At 40.4% G+C, this 18,025-nt stretch overlaps 1 protein-coding gene across 1 annotated transcript; it reads right to left on the bottom strand.

Annotated features, from left to right (window-relative positions):
- Nucleotides 1–628: 628 nt before the first annotated feature.
- col28a2a (collagen, type XXVIII, alpha 2a) lies at nt 629–16,674 on the bottom strand. The gene is made up of 36 exons (XM_041951067.1): nt 16,538–16,674; nt 16,167–16,313; nt 15,382–15,956; nt 14,723–14,743; nt 14,524–14,583; nt 13,418–13,471; nt 12,891–12,935; nt 12,775–12,801; nt 12,624–12,668; nt 12,457–12,501; nt 12,166–12,219; nt 11,111–11,179; nt 10,936–11,004; nt 10,695–10,763; nt 9,164–9,232; nt 7,492–7,560; nt 7,314–7,382; nt 6,771–6,839; nt 6,573–6,644; nt 6,418–6,486; nt 6,257–6,328; nt 5,918–5,986; nt 5,720–5,788; nt 5,548–5,616; nt 5,381–5,449; nt 5,221–5,289; nt 5,002–5,070; nt 4,698–4,766; nt 4,527–4,607; nt 3,470–3,505; nt 3,348–3,384; nt 2,011–2,568; nt 1,561–1,877; nt 1,211–1,454; nt 718–909; nt 629–633 (listed from the first exon to the last, which is right to left on the bottom strand). Exons 2-36 carry the CDS (start codon nt 16,300–16,302, stop codon nt 629–631), a joined length of 3,711 nt encoding a protein of 1,236 aa, XP_041807001.1. The 5' UTR covers nt 16,303–16,313; nt 16,538–16,674.
- Nucleotides 16,675–18,025: the final 1,351 nt, after the last annotated feature.

Here is an 18,025-nt window from a genome sequence, read left to right on the forward strand (position 1 = left end):
CCACTAGATGACATTTGCAGTAGAACTCTGAAAGCAGTACCCAGATAGAAATAGCTCTCTATTACAGCTGCCAGTTATGACCCGAATGGACACATTGGAAAAACAACAAACAGTACGCACACAAAAGTATTCACTATATGTCAGCAAATTCTATCAACACAAGATAAACATGTTATTTGTTCTGTCTTGCTAGAAATATATTCAGTGAATGTGAAGCATGTGGCTCATAGAGGTATACGAATGATCTGTAGGTTAATTTTAAATTGTAACAAGTTTTCTGTAGTTCTCATTTTAAATCTAGGACAGCCAAACCCTGAATAAAGGATTTTCTCTGGTGTATCAAGTACAGTACAATTACTTTGAGGTAATTAAGTCAGTTGAAGTTAGTTGAAGTTAATCTTCAGTCAGTCATTGATTGGGTCGAGACAGCAACATGTCAGCAGTTTTTTCAGGATTTGATTCAATTGGTCATGACTTTATAAGCACTGTTTTGAATCTGAGTGTGAGGACTGTAGTGCTACAAAAGTGCATGAAATCTTCTGAACACATCTGACAGAATGCATCACATGAAAATAACAAATCAAATTTTAGAGTAGTGAAGTCCACTTTCTGATGGCTTCTTCTCCTTTTATCCTGCCGGGGACAAAACAGTACAATATATTCAGAACAGAAAAGGGCAATGTGCACATTTGTTCTCCAGAAATCTCAAGAAGTTACCTGTCCTTAATAGAACACATGTCTTCTTGCATTCCTCTTCTGTTTCATAACGGTTGTCATTTCCACCACAGCCTCCGTACCAAAACTGTGCACAGGAATTGGCCTGCTTGTCATAGTACCAGTGGATGCTGTAGTTTCGGCAGGTGCCTTGATCCAAACTGAGGTTACAGCGGGGATCATGAGAAGGGCCTCCTGAAGAACACATGGTGTGTGAGATGCACATTTTCCAAAGAGTGTTTATGTATTTAATGAGAATGACAGATATTTAGACTTGTCATTGTAGGAAAAGCACAGATGTGACCAACAACATTACAATGGCTTTGTTCTAAGTGTCTCAGTAAACTATGACAGTTTACTGAGACACTTAGAACAAAGCAAAACTATGCACAATACCAGGACCATGAAACCAAAGCAGCTAAATGCAATGCAGCCATCATTGATGTCATTATTCACACCTGTGAAAAGGCCAGTTAAGCAGGGGTGCAGTACTCACCGTCAGGCAGGGCTGAACTCACCACGGGCTGCAACTGACTAGAGTTTAGAGATGAAACAGAGCCCACCGTTGACAAAGATGTGGATGAAGATGTAGACGAGGATGAAGATGATAAGACAGCCTCATTGGAGACAGAGCTTTCTCTCACAGATGGTAAAGATATTTTGTTAACTACAGCTACAGCACCACCAGTCCGTGTCTGGGCTCTTAAGTCTAAATCTTCACCTTCATCATCCTCCACCACCTAGAGTAAGACGACAACATGAAAATATTAAAGTATTGTGAAGAATTCTGTACCATCAGCAAAGACAAGTACAACAGTATGAAAACAATGACTTTTCAGCAAAGACCTGAACACGAAGAGGATCAGAACTGATGGGCAGCGTGAAAGTGTCTCCGCGTCCTCGGCTGGTGGTGCGTCTCTGATTTTGGATCTCGTCTTGGTAATTGTAACCATTCCCATTGTTCCCATGTACATTGTTTCCAGAAGCATATCCATTATTGCCATAGCCATTATATCCATTGGCATTCTCTCCATGTCCATTGTTTCCATTAATACCATGCCCATGCCCATTATTGCCATTCCAGTGTCCATTTGTTATGTGATTGTAAATAAGGGCGCCATTTTCATCTTCACAGAACTGGTTGACGAGTTGAGACTCCAGTGCTGAAAAAAGAAGTTCAGAAATGAGATACTTTCAAGCACTTCACAGCCTCTCAGCTGAAAGCAAAGACATATATATTTTAATGAACACACTGCTGAAGGCATGGTATTTACAACTTTTGATCGTGATAATCACCTGGCAGAGTGTTGAAGTCATCAATGAGGTACATGTGTTCACTGTCGGGGTCAGAGGCAATGAGGTTGAGCTCTCGCAGGAACTCAGCCTGCGTTGGATCAGAGGAATTGACAATTCCCAGGGCGTACATCTCAATGTTTGCAGCATGAGCTTCCCTCACCGCTATGTCAAGTTTGACAGGCTCGCGCTTGTCAGTTTGCCCATCAGTGATGACGATGGCTACTTTTCTGACTCCAGGCCGAGCGCTGAAGAAAGCCTCCTGAGTGGCCCTTCTGATGGCGGTGCCGGTGTAGGTGCCCTCTCCCATATACGGCATTTTTCTGATTGCCTGTTTAACGTCCTGTTTGCTCATGTAGCGAGCCAAATTGAACTCCAAATGGACTTCCAGACTGTAGAGGACCAGTCCGATTCTGGTTGCATTGCGTCCAACTGTGGTCCGGTCCACCAACCTGGTGACAAAGTCCTTGATGATTTCAAAGTTCTCGGGGCCGACGCTTTCTGAGCTGTCGATGACGAACACAAGTTCCATTGGCTTTTCTTTGCACTTGATGCCACATCCTGAAAACAATGAAAAACTGTCAACAACTGTCCTCTAATATGTTTAACCTAATTGTAGTTTTAAAGCTGCACTATTCATTATTTTTATTGTCACAATGGAGCAAATAACTATGTGTAATGTGTAATGTGAAGGGTGTTGCTCGCAATGAAGAAGCCATGGAGATTTATCACCAGACTCTGCAGCTCCCCTCAGCTCTGTAGAGTCTTTTCACAACTTTCAGGTCATTGTTTTAATTTCATGGCCAGCCTTTACTGTTTTGGTTCACTCTAACCGCTCTCATAGCCTCGTTTCCAGACATAACAGGCAGCAAAAAGCTCTAAAATCCCACCACACAACTGAACCCAGTAACAAACAGCAGACAAATAAAGTTAGAGGCGCAATATATTTTTCTCCAGAGTTGGTGGGGACCAAAATTGAGCTAAAAGTAGAAAGAATAATGAATTTACATTTATCAGGTGGACAAAAACATGAATCACATTGAATGTTAATGTTGGTCCATGTCTGCTGGATGCATAAATAGGCAACTATTTGCTAATATGATCACTTTATTAATATGATAAGAATGATAATATGTGTTAACAGGTTCTACCACTGCCCCAAATGGCCAAAATAAATAAGTTATTACTGCTATAAAAAATGGTAGCTTATATAAAATGGGCTGTCCAATTCTGCACCGAAGATATATCAGATCTGATTGCACATTATACATTGCCACATGCTTTCCCTGTAGAAACTAGCTAATTGTTACCAATAAACTAGACTGGGCTTGCAGTCTTACCACAAATTTCTTTGATGAGCTTAATGATGTCCTCTCTCTGAAAAATATGGGAACAGGTATATAAGTAGAAAATCACTAAAATTTATTGAATATTCAAACATTAGTTGAACTGATGAACTTACTGTGAGGCCCGGTTCCCCCTTTGCCCCTGGCCTCCCCTGGGATTTGAGAAAAGTTGAAAAGCAATATCACTATTTCTGTTCCATCTCTATCTAACAGGATTGTGAAGTAGATTAGATGGATGTGATGAAATGTATTGGTATGCAATATATGATTACTGTCAAACAACTGCACATGGACTTCATTACAATCTCTGTTCTAGATTATGAGAGCTACAGTATCTAGTCTAGTGGAGACTTTGTAACCCGTATTTCTCAGAATACATAGCCCATGAGTTGATTATACAGGGATGAAAACATAGCTACTGCAGGTCCTTCATTTCATCAGATGTCAGATTATTCAACTCCAGCACCACTTAACATAAGACTGTGTTGATGTTGTTTGACAAATTAAGCTCATAAGTGCAACATTACATATTTCCTTTTACATTTTGTGCAATATTACATATCATTTACTGCTTTGTATATTTTATTCTTCTGAGAATGGTAGTAACACTATTTATTTTTATTTTTAATCTGAAGGCATTTTACATTGTTCTTTTTCCACAGCTATTGGGGCAATACATACTTTTTACATATTTTTTTCGACATTTTATTTTTCTTTTATATTGTCAAATTTAATTTTGCTTGTATATTATGTACATATATATAGTCTACTTTTTATTACTTGTTTTTTTCAAATGTTCTCTACCTCTGCTGCTATTTTTCTTCCCACTGTTGTCACATGTTGCTGTAATGCCCAAATTTCCCCGGCTGGGAATAAATAAAGTTTTTATCTTATCTTGTGAACATTATATTCCATTTCTGCCAAAAGAACCCCCTAAATCTTACATACTGGACCTTTAAGGGTCTCTCACATTTTATTTATTAACTTACATGATCAATCTAATTCCAATAATGTCCATGTAGTACAATGCAGAGTCAAAAAGATATTGTCAGTTGAGAGCTGTTGAAGGCTCTTGGGCAAGAGTTGAAACATCTTAATCTCCACTACTACAGGCCAACGTGTATCTTCAGAAAATGGCAGGAGGAAGTGAAGAATAAGATCTATTTTTCTTACTGCTTCACCAGGGACTCCAGAATCTCCCATGTCTCCTTTTGTACCTTTCATTCCCCTCTCACCCTGTAATCCACGATCACCCTGGAACAAGGGAAGAGTGATTCATCTGTCAGAGACCAGTTATATCAGATATCAAGAACATGTTTACAACGATATGTGTAAATCCATCACCTTAGCTCCAGGAAATCCATCTCCTTGAGGCCCTCTAGGCCCAGTCATACCTTGAGATCCTGGCTCACCCTGAAATTAGATTTTAGTTTTACTGAATCAGACAGGAGTGTTGCAGACTCTCTGTAGATCATAAATCATTGCTGTATTTTGTCCTGCAGCTAGTTTGTCAGTCAGTTCTATTGTGTAACCTCAGCACCATTTAGGTACATCATGTTGCTTCACTGTTACAGTATGTGCACAAATGTGAATTAATCCTGATTATTAAGATCTTGAAAGGCAGCACTAAAACAGTGGTAACATTTACCTTTGGGCCTTGAATGCCTTCTCCTGGAAGTCCAGTTTGACCAGGAGGCCCTGGCCTTCCACCAATACCCTTAAAACAAATGTTTAATGTGACCACTGGTTTATAGAACAGCTTCTAACCACATATACTGTCAAAGGTTTAATCTGTGTAGTTATTGGCTATGGTTCAGATTTGATTATTATAATTAGAGCAAGCTGTTTGTTTGATGAGCTTACTTACAGGTGGTCCTTGTAAGCCCTCTCCAGGTGGGCCGGGCAAACCTGGCAATCCTCTAAAGCCAATGTCACCCTGAAACAGACATGAAATTATCAAATGAACTATGAGCATCCCCATACACACTCACAAATGCAAAAAAACGGAAAAACAAATGAATACAAACTTTAGGACCAGGAATTCCTATTCCTTCTGTGCCCGGCTCGCCCGGTAAGCCTGGCATACCCGGAGGACCCTAAAATAAATACATAAAATAAGTTTAGACAGTGCCTGTTTACACAGGATTCACTGGTTACAGAATTTTACTGTGTGCAAAATATCAATTTTACAAACCACAGGGCCAGAGAAGCCTTCGCCTTTTGGACCAACTGGACCTGGTAAACCCTGATGACCACGTTCACCCTGGTTAAACAAAATTTAGTGGTGAAGACCAACAACATTATGCTGATTAGAACAATATGGTTTATAAATGTTCTAAAAACACTTAATGTTCTAAGATGTTTACCTTTGGACCAGGTAATCCATGGCCTGTTTCCCCAACAGGACCAGGGGGACCAGTAGGGCCTATATCACCCTGGAGACAAGACACATAGCGGCAGGTATTTTTTTTAATACATTACTTCAAATCAAGTGCTCCATGTCTACCTCAGTGCCAAGAAGCAATGTCAAGAGACAGTTTGATGATATGGTTTTATTTATTTACCTTTGCACCTGATATGGACCGTCCCGGCTGCCCTGGCATGCCCTGCTGGCCCGGTATTCCACGTTCACCCTGAAAAGAGAGAGTTGGCAAGAGACTTAAGATCCACCTCATGCTCGTCTATATTTTAACTTATTTCATCAATACTGGCGCTGCCAACAACCTGCAGAGAACTTGTTCTTTGGCTCAACTCAAAGGCTGGATTAGTTTGTCATAAATCTTCAACAGCGAGGTATTCCTCAGAGGAATGACAGGAGGAACAACTGAAAAGAGGCTGCTTATACACCTTCATCAAAGAAGTTGTCACACCACAATTTAATACTTGTGTGCATTCATTTTTACCTTTGGTCCAGAGGGTCCTGAGATTCCAGGAGGCCCATGTAATCCACGGATGCCCCTCAGACCCTGGTCACCCTGTAAGAGATTACAGCAGACATCATCTGATTCTCATTTGTTGTCGAAACTATTCTGAACTACACAAGGATATATAGTCTTGAGAGTACCTTCTCTCCTTGAATGCCAATTCCTTGTGCTCCCTCAAGACCTCTTAAACCAGGTAAACCTGGCTCCCCCTAAGAGAGGAGAGTTAGATGAGACATCTTGTTCTAAAGAAATTGGGCTACAAAGTTTTTCACAGAGTTGGCATGATGTGCTTTACTTTCTGCCCTGGAGCTCCATCCTCTCCTGGAAGACCAGGCAGGCCACCTGAACCAGATGCTCCAGGCTCTCCCTGAAGCAGTTAGAGCACAATAGTGTTATTTGATTTTTGATGGATTTAGCACGTTGGCAGTCCCCATATGCTAATATTGACCATAATGAAATTGACTTGTTTGGTGCAGGGTATGCATTGTCTTACCTTTGGACCAGGTTCACCAATACCCATCTCTCCTGGAGCTCCCTGCTCTCCTGGTAAACCTTGGTCTCCCTAACAGGATGAGATACATCTTTCTTAAAAAAAAAAAAGTAATAAACCTGCGAGGACTGGACTTTGGAATGTAGTTTAGTATATTTGACTGTAGATTTAAATTTTAATATTGTACAATATAGAAACAATATATTCTGTTTACTTTAACAAAGGTGATGTTATATCCACATTATATTAAATCTGAAAATCAAATCAGAAATATTACAACTGTAGAAGCCACCCTAAATGCTCAAAAACATGTCTACATTAGATTTCCAGTAGCAGTGTAATTTTAGTTTCTGCCCTTTCATACTTCAGCATGCTCCACAATGCAGTGAGAGGACAGTACTGAATAGTACAGGTAGACTGACCTGTAATCAAAGTCAGAACCTTGTGTGTGTGGTGGCAATGTTTGTAGTAACCATTGTGCCAGCTCTGTCTGACCATACAAGCACATGCAATCTTGCATTTCATACAGTGACTGACTGAACAAACCTTAGATCCAGGTAAACCCTCTCCTGGAAGTCCTCTGGCTCCTGGTGGACCTCTTGGACCCTCAATTCCCTGGGCAGTTAATAAGATTTGAGGGCTGTCAGTGCAGAGTGTCTCACCACCCTATGTACAGTATGTCAGTGTGACACTGGGAAAACATAGATGAGGACATTTTGCCTACCTTCTCTCCCTGTATGCCCACTCCTGTCAGTCCAGGAGGCCCTGAAAGACCCGGAGGTCCCAATTCACCCTGTAAGAAAAACACCATAGTCAGTTTAATACATAAGTATTAGATATCAGTGATTCTCTTGGTGTGCATATTACCTGTACAATCAGTATTCCTATATTTGAACTTCTGCACTATTTTATGTTTTAATGACTCTTTTTCTCACTTTTCATTCATTGTGTAATTTAATTTTTTATACATTTTGTTGTTTGTTTTCCAACAACTGCTTCATTGTAATTGTTTTGCATATGAGAAAAAAAATATTATTCTAGAGGATGTCAGTATAAACAAAAGCCAACAAAATATTGCAGATCTCAACCAAGGTTTAACAATCTTCCCAGTTAGACATCATTTTTACTCGAGACACTGTACTGAGTAGGTGACAGAATAGTAACATAAGGCTACAGGCAAACTGTGTCACCCGGATAAAAGATTGTAAAGAACAGCATTATTCATGCCTGTCAGCACTAACATCTCTGCTCATTCAATACCATCATTGCCTTCCCATCTGTTTCCAGTCAACATCACCTGCCTGCACACACCTGCCCCTCATTCCCCCAGTCAGTCACTCAGTGCACACACACACACACACACACACACACACACACACACACACACACACACACACACACACACACACACACACACACACACACACACACACACACAGGCTGTGTGTGCTAATCCTTTCGGACATGTACTCAATTGAAAACAGTACAAAGACAATGTTATGGCTGTGGCTGTAGCCCCTGAAGATCCCATATGTTTCCTTGTATTTTCCCTGTCCCTGGCTGTTTCTCTCGTCATGTCTTGTATGTGTGTGTGTTGCTGTGAGTTTCATCCTCCTTCCTGGCTCTCCTGGCTCACAGCTCTGGTCATTGAATACACCTGTCTGCAGTCAGCTCATCACTCCTCCCAGTCTGCACACCTGCCTCGCACAATTGTTCATTCTAAGCAGTCAATGCTGATAGGCCTCAGGCTTCTTCAGGCTAAGAGAGTGATTGCTCTCTTTTGGAAAAAATGGAAAGGTGAAAGGAAATTGCAATCTGCCTTGTTTTAGAGAGACTGAGGTATACGTACGCACGTTAGAGGATAAACAAGACAACTGATCAAAACACTGGACTGAGAATATCCCACTATCGTGAATGTCCTCAGCATCGCTGCTTTTTGTTTTCTTCTTTTATACTTTTATTTCACGTTGATCTAATAGTTTATTTTACTACCTGTTTATATGTCAAAGCTTGTGTATTTTTTCATGTGTATGAGCATTTTCCATGGCTTTTTGTTTTCACTTCCATTTTTTATTGTTTTTGTATGTGTGGAAATATTTTAATAAAAAGATTGTTTTAATAAATAACTGCATCAGTTGCATGTGTAACTTAATTTGTATATTGGTTATACAGACCCCTATATTCATGCAGTATTTTGTTCTATCTTTAGCTCTCAACCTTTCTTCAGCAACCAGACTTTAATTCTTGATCCTCTCACCTTACTCAGTTTAGTGATCCAAGAAGCCATCTTGAGGCCTAGATAAGATTTGGGTTTCCTTGTGGATTTCATTAGAGCCTTTGTTGCGTAGATATGTGTTTCATCATATTCTCTTTGTTAGACGATACATTTAACCCACCTTTTCTCCTTTGATTCCTGCACCCTGCTGTCCCCTTGGCCCCCTCGGCCCAGGAAGCCCCCGATCCCCCTGTGGAACAAAATCAGGTGATCTCTGTTGGTTACATCACAGCCACTTAATGTTGGATAACAGCCAAGTCTGCATTGTTCTCAGTGAAGAGAGTTTGGAAGAAGAGCATGTTGGTTCCTGTTGTGATTGATAAAAACAAAAAAGATCCTACACACAAGGAATGGAACAGTTTTTCTTCATGGCATTTCTTGACTACATGCTTCTTTAACTTTTTCCACGACCAGTGAATTATGAAGTGAAGAGGTTGCTGATGGGAGCAGCCTGAGCAACATGCAAGTGTAATGAAAGTCAGATATGCAGACGTGGTCATACTGACAAAATCACTCTAATCCCTTTTTACAAGAGGTAGAAGTTGGCGGAGGACTAAAATCTAGAAGAGCTAGCAAGTCTGGCACAGAGGTATAGTAGCTTGAGGACATTTTCCGGGTTCAGTTTCCAAGAGCTTCCTTTAACAAATGAAAGTGTATGTCGATTTCTTTACAGAGAATCCTCAACAACCGCATAAATATGCTCCTCCCATTGCCACTTTTATAAGTTCTGTCTTGTGGGAGGGTGTACATGCAATTTGTTTTACTCTCACATTAATCTCACATCATTGTGGTTAGGTTTTTTTGTGTTTCTGCTTTTAAGACATACTGTAAGTAATAACCTCCATGCATATGCCCATTCCACAGAGTGAAGAGTAACGCTAGAGTGAACACTTGAGTTATGAGTTGGTGAGTTGGAACAGAGTCAGGTCTGGTTTTGACAGATGCGGGCCATCAACTGCAGAAAGACCCAGATACTGTACATTCAAATATACCTTAAAATTCACTCTAAAACATCAGTGAGAGAGTGTTGGGGTTTCTGTTAGTGTACTTTTGGATCTGAGATTTCTATCTATTAGTAATGATTCATGCAATTTTTATCAAATAGGTTTTGAACTTTAAAGTAAAAATTAAAGCAATTAATCACTTATTATGAATAATTTGAACTAAGTGGTAATATTTTTGCTAATAAAATTGCTTTTTAAATATTTAGAAATTGTGTTCTGCTCATGAAAGAATGTCTGCAGATCCAAATTTTCTATTATTATCAGGTTGACATCACATTCAGCATGGGAGCGAATGTGATAGGGGAACACAGATACGCAACCTTTGATATAACTGAAAGACAAGGAGCACTTTAGTTCGTTCCACCTGGGGATCTGTCTTCCTAGTCTATATTTTAAGTGATCAGTCTCCTCTACCTGACTGACATGTCCATCCTGCCTGGTGTTGGGGAAGACCACTGTTGACAAGCTCTCTACAAATCTATACGTGTTCATATGTATTAAACCATTCAGTGTCATGGCTGCAAAACCCTTCATGGGAGATGACAAATGCTGACAATCATCAACAGCACAGTTGTCTGAAACAATCTGGCATTTATCAATATTTTTAAGCATTTAGGAATTGAACTCAAATAGGACTCAAAATAATACCTTTGGTCCAGGAAACCCCTCACCATGGGGTCCTTTCTCTCCTTGAACACCTTGTGGTCCTTGACGTCCCTATAAACAAAGCCAGATTGTACAGTATGTCACCGAAACAGTGCTCAGGTCAAAGAACCTGTATGGGCTTTCTGTACAGATCACATTTGTCACTGAAAGGAATATGGACATCACAGACACACAAACATTCAACAACTTGCCACAGCACAGACTCAGAATCTTCATAACTTACAGGAGGGCCGGGTTCACCCAGGCCTGGAGGACCAGGAGGACCTGATCGGCCTTGGAATCCCATGTCACCCTGTAGATTTACGTAGAAACCTAATTTAGTTAGAGAAACCCGAAGAAATTCACATAGCAAACAATCACAAAGTACAAGAAAATATTCAGAGTACAACGCCATTTACTTTTGGTCCAGGTAGTCCAGTACCAGTTTCGCCCTGAATTCCTGGAGGGCCAGCTGGGCCACGTTCACCCTGTGGTGACAAATATGATAACACTTAACACACAACATCCTTTAAAATAGCTCTTCTGTCTTTTTCTGTCTCTGTCTATAAACCACTGATATCTTTCATTTAATGTGTGCAGATAAGATGCTCCTTTGAAGCAATGCCATAAATCCTTTAGCTGTTGTGTATACTAAATAGGTTGGGACAGGTAGCTAAACCTGGGCTCCAGTAATCCTAACCCTAGACAACACTGTCTCAAAATAACAAAGAACTGTTGGAAGATCTTCACTACATCAAAGTTTGGATTAATTACAATAGCTGCTTGGTGTTTAGGGAACTTTTACCTAAAACGTAATAGGGAAACATCAATGCCTTTCATAAAGAGATTTAATCATTGAGCCTGTTTTAACAGAGTATAACAGTTTGTGCCATTTCAAATGAATTTAACCTGAACGATTAACTTAAGAGTTATCATTCCTTGTTCCAGTCATGCTCATTTGATTGGATTAAGAATTTCAGCGATTAATAAGTACTTCTTTAACTAAATGCAATGAATGTAAAAGTTTAGGGGCTTAGCACAAATGATGCTACACAGGGACCACCAAGAGTCATGTTAATCTTTGCAAATGCTTCCTACATGTCCTCACATGGTGAGACACTGAGCACACACTGACTTTCCATGTATGTTATTAACTGCAGGCCTTGTTGGAGAAGCTGACGGTGCTGTAGGCACTTCCTAGTCTGTATTTAGAAACAGGATACAGGCCATTTGGAGGTTCTGTAGTGAGATTTTTTGCTGATGGTTCATCCCTGTGCTGGTGAATAACAGTAATGATGGGGCAGACTCTGGCTTTTTGCCAAATGTTCACACAGGGGTCTATTACCAGACAAACAGGTAAAGACCGGGGTGGTGAAGCTCCAACCTCTTGTTAAAACTAATCATAAAAGGAAATGTAAAGGTCACAGCAGATGTGTGCGATGAGGTAAGCAAAAGTTTTTTAAAAGGGGCTGACCTGCTTTCCCTGAGGGCCCTCTGGTCCAATGTCTCCATGTGGTCCTGGCAACCCCTGGGCAGAAACAGCATACAGTCATAAATAAAGAAAATATCCAGAAACATTTGGACATGTGTGTTTGTCAATCTGTATGGTTAAGAGGAAATGTTTCATAATGTGTTAACACAGCAGTCCTGTGGGTCCAGATCTAGAATCTCACATAAGCTTAAAAGTGACCTGAGAACCCCTAACTATCAAAGACAAGCTCTAAAATACATGATTTGCATATTCAACACCAAAAATATCACTTACCTGCAGACCTCTGAGTCCTCTTGTTCCAACTGAACCCTCAGGACCCTGAAGCACATCACAGAGGGAAGAGAAAGCCCACAAGATCAACACAGTGTGTATAGTAAGTATGAATTAATAAACTGAAAACATAAAATCTTTATTGTGTAGTGTCAACAGTGCTGTCATACCCTGTCTCCTTTTATTCCTGGAGTCCCGCACTCACCCCTCTCACCCTGTGTAGAAATTACAAGCACTGCATATTGCACAGACTTGACAAAATAACAAAACAAAGAGTAAGAAAATAAAATGTTATCATTGTCATCCATCTAAATTACATACCTTCTCTCCTTTGTAGCCTGGTTTTCCCTGCAGGTAAAATTAATGAGATGTTATCTGTAAACAGACTACAGAGGCAGTAATGAATAATAATGCTGATCATAAATAGTGGCATTTACCTCAGCGCCCTCTCGCCCAGGAAGACCACTTAGTCCTGCTTCGCCCTGATATGACAGAAAAACACTGTCTCAGTATATCTATAAATGGGTTTATCCAAGCTAATGTAAAGTAAATACCTGAACACATTATAAACAGTCTGAAATGGTTTAAACAGGTTTAGAAGAGAAACAAAGAAAATAAATGAAAAATAAAGCATTCATTCAACCAAAATGTCACCTATACAGTGCAGTACAGCAGGCTATGTTTAATTTTATGAGCAAAATATTCCGTCTTAAAAACAATCTCATTGATAATAATTAAGATTAAGTCCATACAAACCACTGTTTACATGGGACTATAAACTTTTTTTCAAGTTTTACCAAGTAATTTACAATTTACAGATATCAGATGACCCACTGCAGGAAGCCTGACAACTTTTCCCAAAAATGAAACGTAGAATTTAGCTGTGGAGTAATCAGGGATTATTGTAACTCCTGAAAGAGCCCGCTAGCTAAGACAGTCCATAAGTCTATCAAAGAGCACAAACCTTTTGCCCTTTAAGCCCTGGGGCTCCATCACCTCCGGGCCGACCTTTTTTTCCCTGGAGAGCGAAACAAAGTCAGGGTTAAGATTTGATTTACTTCACTGACATTTTACTCTCTTGCTGATATGCAGTAGAATATTTTTTTTCTATAAACAGGCATTGTTTGAGAAAGACAGAGGGGAAAAGTAAGCGGGCTGATGCCTGAATGTGTGTTATATATGTGCTTGTGGATGTGACAGCTGACAGTTGCCATTGGTGGGCATGACGTGTCTTGTCCACAGGGCCAGGGGTCATTGTCTGGAGCTGCACCTGGACAGCGTGTGTCAGTTTCTATGCACCAGAAATCGCTAGTTTGTGGCCATTAAACTAATGAGAGCAATTATGAAAGCCTCTTAGCCTGAGTGTAAGAATTTAAAGAATCTCTCTGAGGAGAAAGCACCTGGTTAAAAGCCACACAGCTGTCTGTCAGCAACATGATTATCTGCCAGGTTGCTGGAAAGCCTGACAATACCTGAACTGTCAATTATCTAACGAGGAGAGGGGTTGAAGTGGAAGTTATCATATGAGTGAAAATGTGTGAGCAGGTGGGATCATCTTCTTCTTGTGCTCCATACTGCAGTCCCTCCATCCCTGCTAACTGACCAACGCAGCAGGGATTGTATGTGAGATTTATGGTGGCCAAAGGTCCAGTTTTATAGGGAGTGGAGCTCTAAATGCGGTGCCTCTGGTTTCCATGGTCATCTTATGTCAAATGAGAAATGCACAATAACTGGCTGAGGCCGGGTACAAAGAGTTACAACAAACATAATTCTCTGGGAATTTGCAGACCACTGTAACCTGTTGCCATAGGTTTGCTTTTAGAATGTGGGACGGGACCACCTATGCACATACTCTGTTTGTGCAAATGCCTGCAGGCTATACTGCAAGGAAAAAAACAGCAAATAGTTACCCTGATTGTTCAAAACTGCACAATTACCATTTTTAAAACATCATTTTAGATTTCTCTGCAACAAGATTTCAGATAAGCTTCCTTCTGACTTGTGACACTTCAAAGGAAACTGCTCTTTGGTTGTTGGGACGTTTGGAGAAGTTTGAGGCTAAATACTCACCGCAGGCCCACTTGGCCCCCTCTCTCCTTTCTCACAAGCACATCTTTGAGCCAGAGGGCACTTCAAAAGCAAAAAAAAGACATGTTGCTAAGCCCTCAAGAATGTTTATACAGTCAAAGTGAGCACCTTCACCTGGTAATTACACATTATTGAATGCCAAAAGATTCTGTCGGAGTTGTCTAATTTTAACAATACTTACTCCTTCATCAGCCAAGCCAGTCTGCAAAGAAAAGAAAAGCTCATAAATATCTGCCAGACTTGAACTGTAGCAATATTGCAACCCTTATCAAGATTGTTCAGTCATTGCTTAGTGATGAAAATTGGTTAAGAAAGCCACTTCAAACAAATAGTAGTACTGGGAAACAAAAGGTACAGTCACTTAAAATTGAAAGAGGAAAACTGATAGACACATATACTTCAATGTTAAAAACAACTTCTTAAGTCCTTTAAGATCTTTAAGAATGATGAGCCAGTGTCAGAGGAGTTACAGTGTCCTACAACGCAAGTCATGCATTACTGTATAGAGAATACAGCTGTTTAAACTCAGTTTTAAGGAATGTGAGGTTGCACGACAAACTATTTTTCTGAAAGAGACAATAGGAGTGAATCACTGTCCTAGGGGATATGCTTGTGCAGATGTCAAGGAGTATTTTTCTAAAGCTGTGTAAAAAGCTTATTATCCAGAGCTGCCGTAGACATTCTTTCATTTGTTTCTCAAAAGCACTGTCATCATTCCATCTCTATACAAATACCTGAACAAGCCTGTCCATGTGTCAGTGCTGGATAGATGCTTATTCAAAGCAAATACAGCGCTTTCTTCTCAGTGTTGTCTGCTGAAAGACAAAGTATTATACTCACAATCTCAGTGGCGATTTTTTCAACAATGTCTTCGTCCTGTAAATTATGCAGGAAGTGGGAGGCAGGGGGGCTGGCGAGCAGACGGAGCTGGGCTATGTTGGCTGGCTCGTTGGCTGCACGGGTGATGCCCAAAGTGAAGAATTTGATGCCCTGGTTCTTGGCATCAGCAACAGCAGAGAAAATGTCAGGGTTCCTCGGGTGGGATATACCATCTGTGAGCAGCACGACTACTCTGATGGTGCCAGGGCTGGATTCCTCCAGGTAGAGCTTGGTCATGTTGGTGATGGCGTAGGTTGTATAGGTGCCGTGCCCGATGTAGGCGATGGGAGCTATGCGGCTCTTGAAGTTCTCTATGCCTTTCCAGTCTCTGAAGGTTTGCTCTGTGATAACATGACTGCTGTACTGCAGCAGAGCCACCCTCAAGCTCAAGCTGCGGCCGGTCTGCAGCTGTACCCCTTGGAGTCTGTCCACCACGTTCATAGCAAACTGCTTTTCCTGCTCATGATTGTCCTTGGCACTCTCCGAGCTGTCCAACAGGAAGGACAGTTCCAAGCTACAGTCCTCATCGAGAATGGCTGTGTGCACACAGAACAGGATGAAGGACTCTCTATTAGAAATGTTTTACATGTGCTATGATTTGACTCTATGTCAAAATGAAGTCTTCACACAGTGGAGTAAAACTGTAGATCAGCACAATCAGAGTAAGACATCGAGCTAACATTTTTGGTGCTGTCATATATTAATTAAGCACAAACATTCATTGATTTTTTCATTCATTTTCTCACCTTGTCCATCATGAATGTTTGCAGCCAGAGGTTTGGCCTTGGATTTCTTGTTAGTTTTCCTCTCCTCATATGTGTCTTGGGCCCAGACACTGGTCAGTGCTGTGACCAGCAGCACTGACGTAAAGGAGGGGAGCATCCTTGTCCCAGCTACGGAGACAAATAGCAACGACAATTCAAAATCCATCAACGTTACTCTCTGCAAAAGCAGTTTCTGTGTGGAGTGGACAAGTTTGTGCATCCATCTATTAAATTCAAGAACATTTCAATATACAGTTTGATGTTAAAGTCAAACTAAATTGCTGAATATCATTTTTTTTTTAAGTGGAGTATATCCTTAACATAACTGAGCAATTGTCTTCACATCAACTCACAGTCCAACCTGGAAATTCAGTGTCCTGGTTTTGATTGTAGCTCAAAATGCAGACTTAAAACAGGTAGCAGGAAGATCAGAGGACCAGCGTGCACAGTGAGGTCCAGTTAGCTCACTGATAGTGAAGCAGCAGCAGCAGTGTCAGTCATTCTGTGGAGCAGAGAGTGAGAGACCCTGAGACAGTCACTCCTCTTTTATAAGGAGGCACCAACAAGTCCCATGGAGCAATGCAAAGACTCCCACTCTGCCCTCAGGGCAGGGGAAGGCTGTTGGGATATGTTTCCAACAATGAAGCAATGTTGTGTGAGCTTGCTGAAATTTGTATTTTAATCACTACAAGTACCATAAACTGTAGATGTATATGTTTACTAGGGGGTAATTCATTTTTAAAAACCACAGAATTATAGTAATTATGAATTGTTGCATGTTAGTCTTGTTTTTATAGAAAAGTTACAGACCCTTTTGAACTACCAGAAAACATGATCTCATAATTTCACAGTATTTGCTGTGAGGGTAAACTGTCTGTGATGATCTATTAGACTGAATTGTGTATATGTGAATTGTGTGAGCTTTAAATAATATTGGTTTGGAGCACTTTGTTTCGACCATAGCAAGCAGGGAGTGTGATACTTCTGAATTTTCAGTCTTGTCTTAGAATCAGGTGTATCTCCCTTATGAAAATAAATCTGTTAATTAAGTCAGTGAAGCCAACAGAAAATGCAGATATAAACTACAATACGGTTACATCTAAATAAAAAAGCACTTAGACACAATTGGAACAATAGAACAGTGTTAAAAGCATGTTTTTTAAAAGGTGATGGGAAAAGTGGTTTTGATGCCAGAATAAATTCCACAGGTAGGGTTTTTTTTTTTTTTAAAAGTTCAGAGTCCTAATGGCAAAGGCCTGGCCACCTTTGGTCTGGACTGTGGAATGACCATAACAGCCTTGCCTGAGGATAAACAGTTAAAATGTCTGAAATTTTCTAAAACGATAAGAAAATTAGCAAGCAGTCATGTGGAGATGCTGGGAAAGGGTAAATTGGATCCTATTCTGTTTTAGTTAAGAAACAGTGGGTGACTATAGTATTCTCAACAGAAACCTCAACTAGACCTCAACTAAAAATGCTACAACATCTCTGAAATACCATTCAGAGAGTTCAATAAGCAATGCATATAAACCTCCCTTTTTGATTGGAAATAGATCTAAAGAGAGCAGTTAGTATGAGGGCCACAGTAACATCTAGTAAAGCCTAAGAATACATTCTATTGTCTATTGTGATTTGTTTACTTGAATAATGCTTTTATGAAAAGAGAGTTGCAACCAGCAGGCGAATGACATGCAATTTATCTTTCACAAGATAAATAATTGCAAGCTGTAGGTGGCAACTCAACCTTTCAGACCCTAAAAGATGGCCATCTGACCATTGACCATAGGCGGTGACCTTACTCCTCCTGGTTTGTTTTAAAGATGGGGCTGGTCCTGTACAGA

This window comes from Chelmon rostratus, chromosome 13 (genome assembly GCF_017976325.1).
Source record: "Chelmon rostratus isolate fCheRos1 chromosome 13, fCheRos1.pri, whole genome shotgun sequence".
Lineage (NCBI taxonomy): Eukaryota > Metazoa > Chordata > Actinopteri > Chaetodontiformes > Chaetodontidae > Chelmon > Chelmon rostratus.